Source organism: Castor canadensis, chromosome 13 (genome assembly GCF_047511655.1).
Source record: "Castor canadensis chromosome 13, mCasCan1.hap1v2, whole genome shotgun sequence".
NCBI lineage: Eukaryota > Metazoa > Chordata > Mammalia > Rodentia > Castoridae > Castor > Castor canadensis.
The window spans coordinates 22,262,789-22,284,038 of NC_133398.1; the positions used below are offsets into that span (position 1 = coordinate 22,262,789).

Sequence of the window (21,250 nt, forward strand, 5' to 3'; positions counted from 1 at the left end):
TTCAGCACCACCAAAATAATAATCATAGTAATAATAATAATAACCAAACTGCTAACATTGACAAACAACACCTGAGGCTTAGTTCATCTGTCTCCCCTCCTCCCCAGTGAGAATGGACGACCAGAGTTGCTCAAGTGCAGTGGGAGAGAGGAGTTCACACCGTATCAACACATACCCCACAAAACACTGGTAGTTCTACCACACAGGCTCCCACACTGCAGCCTTTGCTTATGCTGTTCCCTCCTCCAAGGAAGGTCCTGCCCAGTTTTCCCTGTGCTAGCCCCAACATCCCCTTGAGATCTGATTTCACTTGCATGCCTCCCTCTGAACATCTCCTTTCCTGACTCCACAACCTGATCTACACTGGCTCTCCTGCAGTGTTGCACAAGCACTGGGTACATAATCCATCATACCATGGACCATAAGGAGCATGACTGTAAATTCATTTATATTGGCATCAAATCTAGGATACCAAGATGTCTACTGAACCTTCAAAAACAAACATCTCCAAGCTAAAGCAAAGACCTCAGCAATGAGCTGATTTCTCCTGCCGATGCTGGTGATGTCTCCCTAACACCCTGCCATCCAATGCTCGCCCTCGTACACACTTCCTTCAGAGGTCTAATTTAGGTCTAGGCACAAGGTAATCACACTGATTCATTTATTCATTCTCATTCAAGAAATATTTGTTGAACTTCTACAATGACTATAACAAAAGTAACAAAGTAAATCCCTACCCTCAAAAAGTTTGCTTTCAAGGCAGGCAGCAGATAGCCATGGTTATAAATTAATAGTTTAATTTCAAATGTCTCAGTGATGTGCAGACACACAGACTACTCAATCCAGAGGTGACTTCCTGGCTCATAAGAACTATTAGCTACATTCAACACAACAGAGGGCTCCCCTTCCTCCTTGAAATACTCTCTTCAAGTGGCTTTCAGAATATCACACTCTGTTCAGGTCTTTCTCTTGTTTCCAACCTTTTAATGTGCAGTGACCAATGGTCCTTTCTCTTTTATGTCCTCCTTGATGATATCATGGAGCCCTTGTGACTTTATATACTGCCTACATGCAGATAACTCCCAAATGATTAACTCTGACCCCAGACTCACAGGCCCAGCTGCCTAGTGACCAGTTCCAGATGGATGCCCCAAACTGAATTCTTAATTTTGTTGTCCACCCTGCTCTCCCATGGCTTTCCCCATCTCAGTTCATGGCAAGCCCTCTATTCTAGCTACTCAAGCCAAAAATCTTGGTGCGATATTTGACTTGCCTTTGTCTCACACACTGAACACCCAATCTATCCATAGATCATGCTGGGACTGCCTTCAAATCATCTCAGCATCTGACCACTCTCCATTACCTTCACTGCTACCTATTTGGGTCATAGTCACCAACATCTGTGACTAAGGGATCACAGTAGCCTCCAATGGCTTTTCCCTTTGCCTCCTGAGAATCTGGGCTCAACACACTAGTCACAGATCCTTTAAACATTTAGGTACAACAAGGTTCCTCCTCTGCTCAAAATCCAGCAACAGCTTCTCATTTCACTACAATAATAATCCAGGTCTTAAGAACCTCTGACATCTGACCCCTCCTTCCTCATGGATATCACCTCATCATTTCCTACTCCAGTCTCACTCTAGCAACACTGGCCTTCTTCCTGCTCTTTGACCCCGCCAGGCACACTTATACACAGGACCTTTTGCTAGCTGCTTCCTCTGCCTGGTCTGCTTTCCTCTGCAATAACCTGTAACTAACATATCCACAGGGCCAACTCCATCACCTCAAGTCCATGCTCAAAAGCCACATTCCAAGCTGGGGTGAGGCTCAGTGGTAGAGCACTGTTAGCATGTACAAGGCCCTGGGTTCAATCCTCAGCACCACACACAAAAAAAAGCCACATTCCCAAAAGGGTCAAATCTTTCTTTCCTACCTAAAATTGAAACTTTCTCTAGTGCCCAAGGAGTCATTACTTTGTTCTATTTTTTTCATAGCATTATCACCTCCTGACATAACTAATATACACTTTATTATTCAATGTTAACTGTCTCTCCCAATTACACTGCAAGTTCCATAAGCATGGATTCTTCATTCTTACTCCTTTTTCTTTCTTTCTTTCTTTTTTTTTTTTTTTTGTGCACTGGGGGTCTGAACTCAGGGTTTCATGCTTGCTAGGCAGGCACTCTACCACTTGAGTCACCAGCCATCATTCTTATTCTTATCAATAGAACAGAACTTGGCACACAATAGGTGTGCAATAAATGTCTATTGTTTGAATAAGATCTAAAATTCTTTGAGTTGCTGAAGGCTCTGCCTAACTTTGTTACCCCAAGATCTCAAAGACCTGTAAATTATGAGAGTGGAGAGAAGTGAGAAAGCCAAAACACAAACAATGATGAACTCTGGGTACACAGTGCCTTTTGCCCTGGTAGAATTATCTGCTGACGGCATTATAAATGAAAAATGCAGAAACTATGTCAGGTACGTAAGTCCCGAGGGACGGATGACAAATGAGTAAGCAGGAAGTGACAAGTAACATGACAGAAGTACAAAGAGGAATATGCTGTTAGAACTTTGTTGCCTCAGAGACCTCCCTTTCTAACTGACTGCCTGGCACTATAACCATCCACAGGTCGGGGAAGGAGACCAAGAAAATGTGGGAAAGAGAGAAAGTTGAAAGGGAGAGGCACAGCAAAGTGAGACCATGTAAACTCTTCTGTTGTGACCCACAAGAAGTTGTTCCTACCAACATGACAAAAATATACAAATATACCCGATCACAAATATACACATATTTCACTAATAAACATTTCATTTACATGACATTTATACATGAAACGAATGTATATGAACAACACTGAGCCTTAGTATGTGTGATGCATTCTATATTTTCTATTCTACTCCATTAGAAATAAACAAAAGAATGTAGCTCAGCAGCACAGCAATTACGTAGCATGCCAGTGCCCTGGATTCGATCCCAGCATCACAAAAAATACAGAGAAAGAGAAAACTCTGGTTGCTACCTTCTAAATCAATTTCACAATCAATCCACTAGATCAGCTTCATGACTCGATCACCTAGTCTTGACATGCAATTTGAAAAACAATGAAGAAGCACCTTTTCACTCCCACCTCTCCCCACTACAAAGCACACTTCTGGTCTGGTAGCTGGAGAAGTCAACCTTCCAGAGGACATGTATCCAGCACTTATGCAAAGTAATGCACTCTTGGGGGTGCTCTGGTATGTTACAGAAACACAAGGGAAACAAGCAACAAAGCATGGTTCTGGTCCCACGGTGGGCCAGGGAAGAAAGGTGTCCTGCTCCAATTGCACAAGAAAGGAATTTAAGCAAATTGATTCCTGTGGTTCATAAAATAAAAGAAAGCTGATGATGGAGAGCTGGTTGCCATCATCAAACATTCCTGAGAGTCCCATCAGCAACATGCCCCAGTGTGTCACCATTTCTCATCCACTGCCCTTGCTTCCCAGCTTCTATATCATGAGCCCTGTATCTGCCAGTACTGCTTGGAGCCCAGGAAATCCTTTCGTTATGCAGCAGACAGGAGGTAAAGGAGGAAAACAAATCCCTCATCTGTCCCTAAACTAGAACTCTGGTTAAGTGTCACACTGCTGTATGTGGCAAGAGTCCCCCAAGAGTGGTGGGGGGGTGAGAGGGTACCTCATTCAGAAGTAAGGCACATACTAAGCACACACAAGGCCCTGGCTTCAATTCTTAGTAGCACACAGGCATGCACAAACCAGAGTACCCCAGGGTATAAAACTGTGCATAAACGCTGGGTGAAGCGTGCTTCTAAAGGTTAACTTCTACCAACCCAGTCATACACTAGGCAAAACGGCCTAAGAAGTATCCTCAATACCCTGCACAGTGCTTGACACAGAAGGCAACTGCCCAGTAAGTATTTGTTGAATTATGAATAAATAAAATGTCAGAAAGAAAAAGAATGAGAATAAACAACATACTAACATAAAGGTCCTCAGAGGATAAAAGAAATGGTAAATAACACAATGGAGTCAGAAAATCAGGAAAATTCAGAGAGATAAATAACCCAGACCAGGCACAGTGGCTCATGCCTATAATCCTACTACTCGGGAGATAGATACTGGGAGGATTGTGGTTGGAGGCCAGCCTGGCACAAAGTTTAAAAGATCCCATCTCAACCATTAAAGCTGGAAATATAACCAATAGAGCTGGAAGCTTAAATAGAAAGAGCACTGTCCAAGCAAGCCTGGGTAAACATCAGACTCTATTAGAACAAGAGCTAATGCTCTCTAACTATGATAATGATATTATGGCTTGCTTTTTAAACAGCTCTTATCTTTTACAAATTAAAAGCATACATAGATGAAGTGACAGTATAACTGGGATGTGCATGTAAATAATCCTGTGGGGTTAGAGGTGGGGATGCAAGGGGTAGGGGTATGGGGGCTAGTGAAACAAGACTGCCCACGTGGTAAAAATTGCTGAGGCTGAATTCTTCATGGTGCACTATTCTCCCTACTTGTATACATGTTTTACATATGTCTGAAATCTTTCATAATTAAAAGTCTGAAAAAAGGGCCTTCAGAGATTATCTTGTATAAGGGGAAACGAGGCACAGAGAGCTACTGCGACTCACACAAGGAAGAAGATGGGCAATTCAGAAACTGGGTAATTGTGAAGTCTAATGACATTTGAGCAATTAATAAAAATCAGTTTTTGGTTTTTTTTCATTGTTGAGATAGGCTTTCAATGTGTTTCCCAGGCTGGTCTCAAACTCAAAATCTTCCTGCTCAGCCTCCCTGTAGCTGGGATTACAGGTGTGTACCACCATCCCTTGCTTAATTCTATTATTTCTTTACCCTAACTACATTATATGGCTAGTTGAGAATCTACAGTACATATTAAGTATGTTAATAAGAAAACTATAACAGGGCTAGTGGAATGGCTCGAGTGGTAGGACACCTGCCTAGCAAGCGTGAAACCCTGAGTTCAAACTCCAGAACCTCCAAAAAAAAAAAAAGAAAGAAAACTAAAATAAAATGTCATTCTGGGAGTACAACAGCCCAAAGGCTCTCACAGAAGAAAAGACACAGACTGGATTAATCTGTTTAATCTTTGACTTTATGATCAAGGTTCAAACACGTGAACAGCACCTAAGTAGGCTACTTTCTGACTGCATTATATTTATGATATGTCCTACCAAAAATTTTAAACTACTAAGGGCAGCAGCAACATGTTTTAGTTTATTTTTTGCAGTATGGGATTGAACTCAGGGCCTCGAGTTTGAGCTGCACTCCTAGTCCTTTGCTTTTTTTTAGTGTTTTTTCAGCTAAGTTCTCATGCTAACTTTTCCTAGGCTGGCCCCGAACGATTATCTGCTTCCTGCATGACTGGAATTTCAGACATGGAATTACAGGTATTGCTACGCCCAGCCTTGCAATGTTCTTTCTTAATTTTCCAATGGCTCCGGGTATGAGACGTGACTAAAGTAACACTGCAACATTAGTGTGCATGAAGAACTTAACACGTATTTTACAGCAGTTCAGTATGAAAGTTACCATTACACCAAAATTTCCAGCCAATCAAGTAAGATCTTTATGCTTTAATCATCACATTTAAAATGAATCTAGCACATCACATAACAGGAAGAATAGGAGAACTGAAGTACACAAAACAAAACAAAAACAGGGAAGAAACTAGATATATTTAAGACTGGAAACACTGTAGCCAACAACATGAGAAATATGCCTATTTTCACTGTTACTATTGAACTCTGTTCTAAAAGTATTAGCTAACTTAATCAGAAATGAAAAAGAATTCAAAGTTACTGAAAGGGCAGACTCAACTATCACTTTATGGTTTGCTTTTTTATTTTTGAGACAGCTGCTTTGGCTGTATTGTCCAGGCTGGCCAGAACTCCTGTGCTCAAGGGCTATATTCCTGCTTCCACCTCCCAAGTAGCTGGGACTACAGGCTTGTCATCTCACATAGCTACTCCATCACTTTTTACAATGAGACTTCCAAGCTGAAAAATCTAAGAGAATTTGCTGAAAACTTTTTAGAACTTATAAGACAGAACTTTGCTGGTATAGTTATAAAAAATAAAAGCACATGGTTTTACATATATTTTTGTAACAAATTAAACACAATATAACTATAAATAAACAACAGTTTTTTAAAGCATCCCTGGGCTTTTGAAAAATCAAAAGAAAGCTACTGATAACATGTCAAGAGGAGAGAGGTAGAGAAAAGCACAATAAAGCAAGAAGAAACCAAGGGTGGAAGCACTGGCAAGGAAGAACTAAACATCACTGTCAATGTGACTGCCTATCTAGAAAATGTTAATCTGCAGATAAATTATTAGAACCCTAGAAAGCTTAGAAAAGTAGTTGTCTGCAACTTTAAAATCCCAAAGCATTTCTATATCCAGGAACAAACAAAACAATTTCTTTTTTTGGTGGGGGGACTGGCTTGATGTCTACTTTGTCAAATGAGTATAGCTACTCTTGCTTGCTTGGTATGTCATTTTTCCATCCTTTCACTTTGTCTGTGTCTTTGCCTATAAGGTATGTTTCCTGTCGACAACAGTTGGAGTTTGTTTTTAATTATATCAGCTAGTCTATATGTTTTGATTGAAAAGTTAAGACCATTTACATTTAGGGTTATTATTGACAGGTATTTGCTGATTGCTGTGATTTTGTTCTTTTTCCCAGTTATCTGAGTACTACTGCCTCTTTTCTTTCACTCTTATTCATCTTAGAAGTTTGCTGGTTTACTGAGTGGAACATGTTTGATTCTTTCCTTATTCTGTGTTCCTCTACTCCTCTCATAAAATTTTCTCTTTCCTGAGTGTTCACTCTGTCTAGTGTTTGTGACTGACTTTCTTTCTCCTCTAGGTATAGGATTCCTTTAAGTATTTTTTGCAATGCTGGCTTAATGATCATGAATTGCTGCAGTTTCTGCTTATTGTGGAAGGTCTCTCTCCATCAATTTTAAAGAATTTTGCTGGATATAAGTAATCTTGGTTGGCAGTTATTTACTTTCAGGGCTGGAAATATGTCATTCTATGCTATTCTGGCTTTTAGGATTTCTGTTGAGCAATCTGATAGAATTCTGATTCTGTGTTTGCCTCTGTAAATGGGTTGCTGTTTGGGAAATTTTCTGCTACAATTTCATTGACTAGATTTTCTGTGCCTTTAGTTTATATCTCCACTCGTTCCTCTGGATTCTTAGGTTTGATCTATTGATCATGCCCAAGAGTTCATCAAAGTTGTGGTCATGCTTGTTTATTTTGGTGTAATATTTCCTCAATCTTGTCTTCAATCCCTGGTATTCTGACTTCTGTTTGATCTAGTTTGTTGATAACATTTTTTAATTTGATTTATTGAATTTTTCATTTCCAACATTTGTTTTCAATCTCAATTTCCTTGCTGAATTTATTGTCCAGATCTTAAGGTGATTTCCTTACATTTATCTGTTTCCATCCTCTTGAGGCTAGTGATCATTTTTTAAAGTTAACTTTTTAATTCTTTGTCTGGCATTTCAGCCACTTGAGTATCTTTGGATTCAGTTACTGAGGAGTTATAAGCTTTTGGAGAGTCATATTGCCTTTGGTTTTTTAAATTTCTTCTTTTTCGGAGGCATGCATGGCTCAAGCAGTAGAGTGCCTGCCTAGTAAGCATGAAGCCCTGAGTTCAAACCCCAGTACTGCAAAAAAAAAAAAATACTAATTTCTTATTTTTATGCATCATAATTTATGCATCTGTTGGAATGAATACCTCTTTCATTACCACCCAGAGGAGAGAAAGCATATCAGTAACAAAATTCAAAATTCAAAAAAAACCACCAGATATCTGAATATAATAAAAAACCAAAACAATTCAAACATCAACTACACCCCCTCAATAAGTTTAGAAAACATAGGAACTGCCAAGCATAGTAGGGTACCCCTATAATCCCAGCTACTCAGAAGGCAGAGATTGGGAGAATTGTGGTTCAAGGCCAGCCTGGGCAAAAAATAGTAAAAGGTCTATCTCAACAAACAAGAGGATATGATAATACACACCTGTAATCCTAGCTAGACAGGAATCATAGCTAGAAGGATCACACAGTCTAAGGCCAGCCATAGGCAAAAAGTGTGAGCTCCTGTCAAAAAAATAACTAAAGCCAAAAAAGGGCTAGGGGCATGGCTCAAGTAGTACAGCACCTGCCTAGCAAGTGCAAAGCAGTTCAAATCCCACTACCACCAAAATATAAGTAAGTGAAAGAAAGGAACTGATACTTACAAAGTAAGTATCTATAGAATACTTATTTTATGGAATAAATTAGGAGTTTAAAATTTTAAGGTATAGTTATTAACAATTAAGTAATAAAAAGGAGGACAGGGAAAGAAAAAAAGAAGGAGAAAGTATATAGGATGAAGTTTAAGAAATAGTGAGAAATAAGATGCTGAAATATGTACAGAGGAAGACAAAACAGAAAGATAAAAACACAACAGCAAAAAAGAAAAACAGAACAAAGCAAAGCCTGTCCATGTTCCTCTTGGTGGAGGAGGATGGTAGATCCCCATCCCAGGTGGGTGTCTTGCAGTTTACTTTGAGGGCAGGGCAGCTGTTTTTTCCTTCTGAAGTCCCAACAGGTTGGACCAGAAAGGACTGTTTGGGCCAGGCATGTGGCACCACCCAACCCTGCAAAGAAACAGAAGGAGCTGTTTGCAGGTTGAGTGAGTTCTCCTCCTGGCTCCTCTTGAAGGAGACTCCCAGCTCTCTTTCCACTCCTGGTAATAACTAGGTCACACCTGGTGATGGCTCACAGAAGCTCTGGCTTGTTCTTAGCACTCTCCATGCTAGTTCTCAATCTGTGACTCCGATTCCAAGTCCCAACCAATTTCTTGGGTCCACGATGATTCTTGGGCTGGGTGTTTGCTCAGTCAATGGAAGGGGCGCAGCCTTGAGGTTTGGAAATCTGAAGTGCAGGGTTTTCTGCAATCCCAGGCTGAGGTTTGTCATGATACCATTCCTAAAATGCCCCCTTGGGGGCACCAGTGAGCAAGCAGGAGGTGCTAAGAGCTCTGCTCCAGTGTCTGTGCTGCGCAAGACGCAGATCACATTTTTTTGCAGAGTGTCAGTTTGTGTGCCTGTGGGATTTCCTGAGGAGGCTTTCCCTTTTTTCTTTTCCTACAGCCCCACTGAGGGAGGGTTCTCCCTTCCCTACTGTTTTGCATAGCACTCTATGTTAGGGTTCTTTGTTTCTTTAACAACTCTGAAGTTCAGTATTTCTGGATTTCCTCTGGTCTCTACTGTTCCTTGCTGTCTTCCCTTGCTTTTCCCCTCCACCTCCACCTTCTCCCTACAACCACACACTTGGAGTTTGGTTTCAAATTCATGAAGACACGGGAAAATAATGAGTGTGTCTACTCTGCAGTCCTGTGGGACCAACCAGTTGTTGTGTTTTGCTTTATTTTTGCTGTCCTAAGGATTGAACTTGGGGCCTTTGCTCTGTCATGTGAGCCATGCCCCTGCTCCTTTTGTTTTACTCAGGGCCTCATGCTTGTTAGGCATATGACTGACCACTTGAGCCACATCCCCAGCCTTTTTTGCTTTGGTTATTTTTAATATAGGTCTCACATTTTTTGCCTGTGCCAGCCTGGACCTTAATCCTCCTACTTATATTTCCTACGTAGCTAGGATGGCAGGCCCATGACACCATGTCCAGCTTGTCTGATTGTTAAGACAGGTCTTGCTAACTTTTTGCTTAGGCTGGACTCAAACCTCAATCCTCCAAATCTCCCAGTTCTGACTAGCTATGATTTGAGGCATGGTATTTTAGTTTTGAGATAGGGTCTCACTAACTTTACACAGGCTGGCCTTGAACCCAATCCTGCCTCTACCTCCCAAGAAGCTGGAGTTAAATGTATACGCCACCACACTCAGCCTTCAGTTGTTTTTAATCAAGGTATCGCCTATCCCTTTAATAGTTTTATTTCACTGAAAGCTGCTATCCTGGATATTTTGTTTATTGTTTCTGTATTTGGACATGGGACCTTTTACCTGCTATTTTTCTTTGTCTTCTTTGCTGAAGACTCCGTGCAGCCTTAGAAATTGTGCCAGGCTTGCCAGCAGTAGTAAGTGCAGTGGTCTCTGCCCTACAGGTGGTTAAGTATCAGCTGTACCCATCACTGAATCCATGTTGGGGTCTAAAAAAGCCTGCCTGCGTTCTTAAGCCTCAAGAAGAAATGCTTCTCCCACTTATTGAACCACCCTGTTGAGGTCCTCAGATTCACGTTCAAGTTCTGTGCAGATGCTCATCTACTTATGATGGGGTTATGTCCTGATAAACACATGGTGAGTTGAAAATGTTGAAAGTCAAAAGTGCATCTATGGCAGGTGTGATGGTGCATGCCTATAATCGAAGGAAGGTTGACAGTTTGAGGCCAGCCTGGGTAACATAGTGAGACTCTGCCTCCAAAAAAAAAAAAGTGCATTTAATACACGTAATCTACCAAACATGAGAGCTTAACCTATCCTAAGTGTGCTGAGAACACTTACATTAGCCTCCTGTTGAACAGAATCATGTAACACAAAGCCTACTTTAAGATAAAGTGTTTTAAGTAGCTCAGGTACACACAGATGGACACTTTGCTGCAGGGCTGGGAGTTTATTTATTTATTTATTTTTGGTACTAGGAATTGAACCCAGGGCCTCGTGTATTCTAGGCACTCAACCACTGAGCTACATCTGCAGCCCCAAGGACTAGAGTTTGAACTCAGGGCTCACACTTGCAAAGCAGGCACTCCACCACATGAGCCACACTCCAGTCCATTTCTTTCTGGTTATTTTGGAGTTGGGCGGGGTCTCACAAACTATTTGTCTGAGCTGGCTTTGAACCGAAATCCTCCCAATCTCAGCCTCCCAAGTAGCTAGGATTATAGGCATGAGCACTGTGTCCAGCAGACAGGCAGTAGTGTTTAAAAACACAATATCCAAAAAATGCTGACAATGAAGTATACTGCAGAGCCATAGTGTAACCCTCAGGATTATGAGCTGACTGGAAACTGGTTTGCTGCTATTGTCTAGCATCAAAAGAGAATGTTACTGCATACTGCTGGGCCAGGAAAAGAGCATAATCCAACACTCAAAGCATGGCTTTTACTGAATCCACACCCCTTTCACACTATCAAAGAGTTGAAAACTCCTAAATCCAACCACAGTAAGTTAGGGACTGTCTATATTTATTCTCTCTCTGGTGCTCTTTACTGATCCTCTGTCCTCTTCCCAGAGGGAAACAAAGTCATTTACAAGCTTTTCAGTCACTTCTCTTACAAGCTCAAGGTCTTTCTCATTCCTTCCTCGTCCTACCTGACTGAAACTACAGCAAAGTTTGCTGGTAGGTAGGCAGGGAGGACAGTAGGGGCAAGAGTTCCAACAGTCATCACCCAGAAAACTCCTCTGCCCTTAGAATGAGTGAAAAATATTCCAATTTGCCATCAAAATAAATGTGTTCAGCTGGGAGTGATGGTGCACACTTGTAATCCCAGCTATTCAGGAGGCCGGAAAATCTCGAATTTGAGGCTAGGCCAAACAAAAAAACCTGAGACCCTATCTCAAAAACAAAACACAAACAAAAAGCTGGGGTGTGGCTCAAGTGGAAGAACACTTACCTAACATACACAAGGCCCTGAGTTCAGTCCCCAATATTGCAAAAAAAAAAAGGAAAGAAAGAAAAAGATAAGTGTTTTCAAAGAGGGTAAAGAAAAATCTGAAGAGACTTTCAAAAGGTATGAAAAAACTCCATTTGTTCACAACTACCTAAGTGACCACTATGTACAGAGCAATGGCTTGGAAACAGAAACTGGTCACCAGTACTCATCCACATGGTAAGCACTTGGAAATAGGCCACAATGATTTTCTGTTGATGTTAGTGTAATAAAGTTTTAAAATTTTAAAAGAGCAAGCTTTTTTAAAGCTGGCTCATGCCTATAATCTCAGCTGAGATCAGAAGGATTATAGTTGGAGGCCAGCCTTGGCAAACAGTTTGTAAGACACCCCCCCATCTCCAAAATAATCAGAGCAAAATGGACTGGAGGTGTGGCTCAAGTGGTAGAGCACCTGCTTTGCAAGTATGAAGTCCTGAGTTTAAACCCCAGTATCACCAAAAAAAAAAAAATTTTTTTAAAGAGTGAAATGAGAAAGTGATTCCCACTATGTATTCTGTTTATCATTAGACATACTTTTCAAAGAAGAAATGGCCATTTAAAAATAAAAGAAATTAAGGTCCTCATAGGTATTAAGTATATGAAAATTGTTATCTTCTTTTTCTTCCTTTAAGCTATTTTGGTATAGAAGTTCAAGTAAAAACTGAAAAGAAAGACAGGCTTCCCCTTCCTCTCATTTTTACCAGGCCTTGTTCATTTCCTTACATCTTATTCTGCACCTGGGAAACCATCAAGCTGTGTCATACCATAGCTATACATTCACACACAAAACCCAAGCATATGCATGTTCTCCTTTCAGCTGAGGAAGTTCAGGTCATCCAACAAACTCAAAATTCAGTTGAAAGTATAGAAAATGCAACTTTTTATAAAAGATGAAACCAATAAGAACAGAAGAAAGTTAAAAAAACATCTGTTAAGGCAAAGGAGAAAAAGAGAAAACAAAAAAAGTGTCAGCATGAGTGGAATTTAGCAAGGTGTCAAAGATGGAGAAAAGGTTAGGGAAGCAGAGCCTCTGTGGCCACAAGACTCTCCACGCATTCCACTGTCAGTGTCCCCACTACACCCACCAGTTGAAGAGTTAGCCCTGAAGTCCAAGTCAAAGCTGAAAGATGACTGACATGGTCCTCATGCTGCGAAACAGAAAGTTTCACTTGTTTTCCAGCAGCCAGACTGGGGTGCTTGGGGTGTTTACCAAGAGTATCAAGAACATGGCTAGGTGGAGCTCAGGGGAGAACGCCTGCCTAATGTCACAAAGACTCTGGGTTTGGGTACCAGCTCTAGTGGAAGGGGGTTGTTGTTATCAGTTGTCAAAGACAGTAACTGCAAATCTAATAAAGGATTTTTTAAAGTACATACCTGTTCTGGGCCACAAGGCATTCACAGCAATTTCACCTTTAAATTCTTCTGCCATTCCAAGCACACACATAGACATACCATACTTAGCAATGGTATAAGCTGAAAGAAATCACAAAGAATAATAATTTAACTGAGAGACAAATTCGCTTGTGAGTAGAAAAAAAACAATATCTGCCAGGCATGGTGGTACATGCCTGTAATTCCTGCACTCCAAAGCTGGAGGAAGGAGACTCTCTAGTTCAAGGCCAACCTGGGCTACATGGTGAGACCCTGTCTGAAAAAAAAAAAGAAGAAAAGAAATAACCAATTTTTTGTTACTATTTTCTTCCTGATATATTTATGAGAAGTCTTTTCAATAATATAAAATAAAATTTTTCAAATGCGCTGCTTTTTAAAGAATAATCTTAAATAATTAAATAGAGATGAATCAGTTTTGTATTATTTCCACCTTAATATTTGAATAAAAGGAAAAAATAATAAAATTTTCCTTTTCTTAATACTTTTGGAAATCAAGTATTGTTTGGGTTTTCTGTTTTTTGGTAGGACTGGAGTTTGAATTCAGGGCTTTGTGCTTGCAAAGCAGGCACTCTACAGGCTTGAGTCACACCACCAGTCCATTTTGTTCTGGTTATTTTGGAGATAGGGTTTTGGGAACTATTTGCCTGGACTGGACTTGAACCTCCCAAGCGAGTCATTGGCACCCAGCTTAAACTACAGGATTTTTTTGTGTTTGTTTCCTTTTGAAGTTTGGGTTATCTCTGTGTTTTTTAGTTTTAGCATCTACTAAGGGAAGTGGGTAATTTGGACTCTGTTTGAGTACCCTTGTCACTGCCATTCTGCTTCTAATGCTTTGGAGCTGGGGATCTTTCTTGGAGGTTCAGATGTGGCTGCCTTTGTTGGGCCAGAGACTGCCTGTGAAAGAGAACCAATGCCCTTTGTTCTACTGGGATTCAGTCCCAGTAAGCAAAAGGTTACCAGGCAAAGGCTTAGGGCGATCTTATGAATTACATTTAAAAATCACTTTAATATCTAATATATACTACCTTTTCTTTTTGGCTGTACTGGAATTTGAACTCAGGGCTTCACACTTGTTAGGCAGGTGCTCTACCACATAAATCACTCCACCAACCCTTTTTTGGTTGGGTATTTTTTGAAACAGGGTCTCTCAAACTATTTGCCCAGGTTGGCTTCAAACCACAATCCTCCTGATCTCTGCCTCCTGAGTTGCTAGGATTACAGGCGTGAGCCACTGGTACCTGGCTTAAACTACTGTTTTTTAATCTGCTTTTTTTTTTTTTTCTTTTAGGAAGCCCAGGCCAGTGTGTGGCTCAGTGGTAAAGTACATGCTTAGATGTGCAAGGTTTGGTTCCCCATCACTGCAAAAATAAAAAATAACACCAAAAGGCTGCAAATTCACTTAACCTAGTCTGTTAGGGCAGAAATGCTTTTAGTCTTGTTCTGAAGATCCACTTTCCAACTGCCTTTCTACATGTTAGTGAATTACATTAAAATAAGAACTACTTATCTGATACAATGATTTTTAAAGGAGGTACCAGTACATAAATCCAACTTTTTTTTGCCCAGACTGACCTCAAACTGCAATCCTCCCAGTCTCAGTCTCCCAAATAGTGAGCCACCAGCACCCAGCTGGTACTCTATATCTTGATTTGGGTAATGCTTATATAGGTAAAATTCATTAAACTAAACCATTAAAATTTGTGCATTTTATTGAGTGCAAATTACATTTAAAGTTTTTAACTTTGGATAAATGATTAGGAATCTAATTTCCAGCTGGTCATGGTGCTTCATGCCTGTAATCCCAGCTACTCAGGAGGCCAAGGGAGACAAGAGGATCACGAATTCAAGGCCAGCCCAAGCAATGTTAGCAAGACCCTATCGGAAGGAAGGAAAAAAGGAATCACTTACTTTCCAAAATCAATAAGTATACTAATTTGGCACAGAAAATTCAACACTGTGTCTAGATTTCCTTTACGTAATAAATATATAGATACATTGATTTAATTCAGAGCAAATCAACCAGACAAACCATTCCATCACTCTGCCACTTACCACAGTGCTGTTTGAACCAAACTGGATTTAGGTTCAGGGGTGGGCTGAGATTGAGGATATGAGCAATTTTACTCTTTTTTAAGAAGGGAATACATGCTTTAGATCTGCAAGTGAAAGAAAACACAGGTCAAGTCAATGCCTTTCTAACAACTGCTCTACTTTTTGAAGTTATGTCAGACAGCTCTGGGTTCAAATCCTGATTCTGTCCCATCATTGTACAACCTTGGGCAAATTGTATAGTAGTCTAGTTCTCAGTTGTCTCTACTACACATGTGGGTAATTAATATCCACTACTATCTAGGATTGACCAAAGGATTAAAATGAGACAAGATACTTCAGACAGCGCATATACTGAACATGAAATACACAACTGCTATGGTTAGTGTTAGATGTGCTGAATTATTTCAGCTCAGTAGGCATAATATTGATACTAGGACTGTAATTTACTAATATAACTCTCAGTACATCCCCAAATTTAATTTGTACCAATACAAAATACAATTTGCCCTTGGGAACAATATATAACTTTTTTAAACTTCTCATAAAATGCATAATTTATTTTATAAAAGATTCATTTTAACATTTTTAAAATTTGTAAGTATTAAGCTCCAATATCTAATAGCAAAGAAAACCATGTGACAGCTTAATTATTTCATCTTTATTTTATATTCAAGGATATCTAGGAGTACGGTTAATCCATTCTTCTTTCAAGTCAATTTTTTAACTTCCAAATGTACAATATTCATTATCAACTCCAACATGTTTTCAAGCTTAGAAACCAATACGACCAATACCACAAATATGGGGTTTTTACATATACTTTGAATTTTCATACATTGTATTTTCTTCCCAAAGGTGCCCCACTTTTATGGGGATGAAGTGAGAGGGAACAAACAATATTACAGCTCATTTTCATTAAAATAGTGAAACTGCACCTCAAAAATACCAATAGGAAACAAAAGTCTATTCCAGACATGAGACTGTACTTTGTACTCAAGAAAAGCGCTAATTTCACTTACACTATGAACACGAGCTTCCCTGGATTACCAGCGAGGGCCTCTCCATCTGCACTTTGCTAGCCTGGCCTCCAATATCCCTAATCCCACTCCGAGTGCACTTCTCACAGCAGCAATGTGTTGAAAACTCTTACCACTTAGATCCTAATACCTCAGCTACTGAGCAGAGCGACTAATGTGGTTCATGTCCACTTATAATGTAACTACGTGGGTTCTCTGTGCAAGTCCTGTGGTGCCCCCGCCTTGTCTGTGACTCACGTGAGGTAGGTGCCCCTGGTGTTGACGTTCATCATCAAGTCCACTCTCTTGGTAGGGGTTTCCAATGTGTTGGTCAAGCTAATAGCACTGGCATTATTCACCAAAATGTCAATTCCTGTTTCCAAAGTAGTCAATTTCATTTTAATACAAGTGAGACTTCATAATGCACAGAAACAGAAGCATTCACTCTATATCACTGAAGCCTAAATTGACTCACAAACATGTCTTCCTTTTAGATAATGTAATTGACCAATGTACCAATGTGAAACTCAGTAGTTTGTTCAAAACAACACCCACAGGATTTTTATGGCTATACAATCAGGAGCCAGGGCTCCCTGGAAAACTGCAGGAGGCTTAGGCCTTAGGGGGTTGCAGCTACTCGTTCTCTTACCTCCTGATCTTCTCTCCCTGCCTCCATGAACCTTAGGTCAAATTCCTCTCTAGCATGTCTCCAGGGCCCATGCTCCCTCCAAACACACCAGTCTTCCCCTTGCCCCCACCAAGCCCTTTCTTAAATGGAAAGGGTTCTTAGTCTTAGGAACTGAAAAAAGAGAAAGACCTTGAGTTTCAACTCCAGACAAATGATCAAAATGCACTGATTTTGTTTTAGTGACTAATATACACACACAAAAAAATCATAACAACCATAATTTCTTTCTTTCTTTTCTTTTTTTTTTTTCCGCAGTACTGGGGGTTAAACTCAGGGCCCGGCAGGCAGGTACTCTACTACTCAAAACACTCCTCTGGCCTTTTTGCATTGCTTATTTTTAAAGACAGGGTCTCGATGGCTGCCAATGGATCACGCCTGTAATCCTAGATATTCAGGAGGCAGAGATCAGGAGGATCACAGTTCAAAGCCAGTTGGGCAAATAGTTCTCAAGAACTTATCTCAAAAAAGCCCACCACAAAAAAAAAGGTTGGTGGAGTGGCTCAAGCTGTAGGCCCTGAGTCAAACCCCAGTACCACACACACACAAAAAAAGGTAGGGTCTCACTTCATGCTTAGGCCATCCTAGACTGTGATCCTCCTATCTGTGCTTTCCTGTGCACACCACCATGCCCACTCATTGATTGAGATGGGGTCTCATGACCTTTGAGGTATGGGTTGGCCTCAAACCACATCCTCCCAATCTCCACCTCCGAAGTAGCTAGGATTACTGACTTCAGCACTGTGCCCAGCTGAAAACTATAATTTGTGTATTCTCTATCCACATAATATGTCTTGCTTATAGCTATATGCTTAGTGAAATTCAATGAAAATTATAAAATACAAAACTATATCAAACAACTCCCTTTGTTTCTGCATGATCTTCGTGATTCTTTTTAAAGGGCATTTTGTGATGCTGCAAAACAGAATGAATGAACTTAATGTCACTGAATTGTGCATTTAAAATGGCTTGGAGGGTAAATTTTATGTTATATGTATTTTTACCACAATTTTTTAATTTTTATTTATTTATTTGCAGTACTGGAGTTTGAACTCGGCTTCACACTTGCTAGGTGCTCTACCACTTGAGCCACTCCGCCAGCCCTGTTTTGTGTTGGGTATTTTCCAGATAGCGTCTCTCTAACTATTTGCCTGGGCTAGCTTCAAACTTTGATCCTCCTAACCTCTGCCTACTCAGCAGCTAAGATTACAGGTGTGAGCCACCAGTGGCTACTCAATTTTTTTTAATTAAAAAAAGAAATGAGAAAAATGGAGATACATTTAATGTTTCATCAAATAGAAATATCACAGTTTCTACTTCCAGAGTTAAACAGTTTCAAGGAATATCTGTTATCCTAAGAATATTTTCATTCCCCTCTCTCAAAATATGTGTGTAATGATTTAAGCAAGGTTATTAAACTCGCTAGAATACTTTAGTCATAAGCATCCTGTCTTCCTTGACAGGAATTTACAATGTTTTGATCACATCTTCACTTGCTAATTTCCATGTCCTTCAGTAGAGTCTGTGTTGCTAACATTTCCTTAAAATGTGTTATTAGACTAACTCTAGATTCAGCTATATTTCATTTTATACCTTCATTATAACAAAATTTAAACTTTAGTAAATCGCCTATATATTTGAGATAACTACTGCTTTCACTAGTCAAGAGGACATAGGAAAAGAATTTTTAAATCCAGGACACAGTTCTCAATACACAAACTCATCAGTAAGAGATAATCGCTACCCTACACAAGGCACTCTGCTAGGGCAGAAGAGACAAGGGAGACAATACCAAGTACAGGAGAAGCCAGGAGGGAGCAAAGCAAAGGGATGCTGGATGGATGGGTGTATATAAAACCTGTGCAGAATTACCCTTGCAAGGAAAGGAAGTCAGCAAAGACTGTTCCAATCAATGACAAATCAGACTTTACTGACTTCATCTCTCTCACAAGGGATAACAAAGGACAAGTATGTTAGCCAGGTAAACATCTGGGGCTGAAAGCAAAGAAACCAGATGCAGAGTGACAATATGCTCTTTTGGCACATGACATATCACTTAGCCATGGCAGAGAAAAGAAAAAGCATCCAATTTAAGAGGGAGGTTAAAATGTCGTTCTGAGTAATGTGATAGAATCTCAGGTCATCCCATTTCATCCTTCACAGGATCTGAACCATCCCTCTGTGCAGTATATCCACTCTGTATGCACTACCCTCCCATTAGTGACTTAGTAGCTGCCTGGATTATCAGATCAACTGCTCTGTATCACAGTGCTTGTGTACAAGTAATCCTTATTTTATTTAATAATGTCCCTAAAATACAAAGTAGTGGTGCTGGCATTTCAGATATGCCACAAAGAAGACGTAAAGTACTTCCTTTAAGTGATAAGGTGAAAGTTCTGCACTTAAAAGAAATACCATTATGCTGAGGTTGCTAAGATCTACAATAAGGACAAATCTTCCATCAGTGAAACTGTGAAGAAGAAAAATAAATTTGGGCTACCAGTTTGCTCAGGTGAGTTTTGCACTTCAAACTGCACGTTGCAAGAGGAAGGAAGAGACTATAGTCACATAACTTTCAATACAGTATATTATTATATCATTGTTCTATTTTACTACTTATTGTTGTTGATCTCTCAACATGCCTAATTTGTAACCTGAACTTTATCACAGGCACATATGAATAGGAAAAAACCTAGTGTAAATCCACACTTTCAGCCATCCACCTGTATTTTATCAATGTGCAAGGATTACTCCAGAATTAAGGCCCTACCTCCAAATTTCTCAACTGCTTTTTCCACTGCATTGTTGATCTGCTGCTCATCTCTCACATCAACGATGCATGGCAAGGCCTTTCCTCCAGCTGCTTCGACTGCAAAGAGAAAGATTTCACCTTCCATTCAGATACAACAGTCAAAAAGACAAAAGGGCCTGAGGTTCACAAGATCAAGATAAATAGGTTTTGAAACCACTAGTAACTCCATCACTGACTAACCACACTCAGCTTCAGAACAGACAGGCCAACTCTACTCAAAACCAAAAAAGCTGGGTACTTTCAAAAAGATCTCTTAAAGATAAAAAAAAAAAAAAGAAAAGAAAGAAAAAGAAGGTAATTTAAGAAACAAAGGGCTGAAGGTATGGCTCAAGCAATAGAGCACCTGCTTTGCAAGCTTGAAACCCTGAGTTCAAACCCCAGTCCCATCCAAAAACAAAACCTTTCTATTATGGAAAATTTCAAAAACTACAAAAAAAATACAAAGAATAATTTAAAAACAATCATTGATCCATCACTTAAGTGATTATTACTGTTTTGCCAGTTTATCTTCCACTTGCTTTTTTTTTGTGTGTGTGTATATGTGTGGTACTGGGGTTTGAACTCAGAACTTCACTCTTGCAAGGTAGGCACTCTACCACTTGAGCAATACGTCCAGCCCTTTGTTTATATTTTAAAATAATTCCCAGCATCATTTTATTCATAAGCATTTCATGTGTTAACACGACTAACACATGAAATCACCAGGCATGGTGACACATGCATGTAATCTACACACTTAGGAGGCTGGGGCAGGAGGATCATAAGTTTGAAGCCAGAACCTGTCATTTTAAGAAGGGGAGTGGGAAAAGAAGAAGAAAGTGGAGGGGATGAACAAAATGGGGGGCACAATAGATGTATACATGGACATATACAAAGGTCACAATAAACCCCCCTGTATAACTATCATATACAATAAAAACATTTTAAAGAAAGAAAAAAACAAATTTGATGCCAAGCTGGACTACATAGCTAGACCTATCTCAAAGAAAAAAAAAAAAAAAAAAAAGAAAGGAAATCTTTCTTTTTTTTTTTTTTTCCCAGTGGTGGTCCTGGGGTTTGAACTTAGGGCCTTGCACTTCCTAGGCAAATGCTCTACCATTTGAACCATACCTCCAGCCTTTTCAATTGTATTCTCAAATAGGGTTGGCCTTGGACTGATCCTCCTATTAGCTGGTATGACACCATGCCCAGCTTATTTATTGAGATGGGGGTCCTGTAACATTTTGCCGAGGCTGGCTTCAAACTGTCATCCTCCCAATCTCTTCCTTTCGAATAGCTGGGATTATAAGCATGAGCAACCACATTCAACTCTAAGATGAAATGTTTAAAGCCTTCCTCGTGGCACAGTGCCTTGAACATGAGCACATGATAACTATTCATCAACCTAAAATATTAAAATCATGACTTACAAAGTGCACAGAGAGTAAATAACACAGGAGCATTTTCAAAGTGTTCACACACACACACACACACACACACACACACACACACACACACACACCTTCAAATTGTCTCCTCTCCACTTCATCACACCCTCCTTTCAATGACCACTACCCTCCTAAAACATGAGTTTTTCTTTTTTTCGCAGTGCTAG

At 39.9% G+C, this 21,250-nt stretch overlaps 1 protein-coding gene across 1 annotated transcript in view; it reads right to left on the reverse strand.

Moving 5' to 3' along the window:
- Positions 1 to 21,250, reverse strand: part of Hsdl2 (hydroxysteroid dehydrogenase like 2) — a 58,926-nt gene that overhangs the window by 30,577 nt on the left and 7,099 nt on the right. The window contains exons 3-6 of the mRNA XM_074051250.1: positions 19,615 to 19,713; positions 16,418 to 16,532; positions 15,144 to 15,247; positions 13,074 to 13,172 (exon numbers count right to left, since the gene is read on the reverse strand). Coding sequence (XP_073907351.1) covers positions 13,074 to 13,172; positions 15,144 to 15,247; positions 16,418 to 16,532; positions 19,615 to 19,713 — 417 coding nt within the window. The remainder of the gene's footprint in view (positions 1 to 13,073; positions 13,173 to 15,143; positions 15,248 to 16,417; positions 16,533 to 19,614; positions 19,714 to 21,250) is intronic.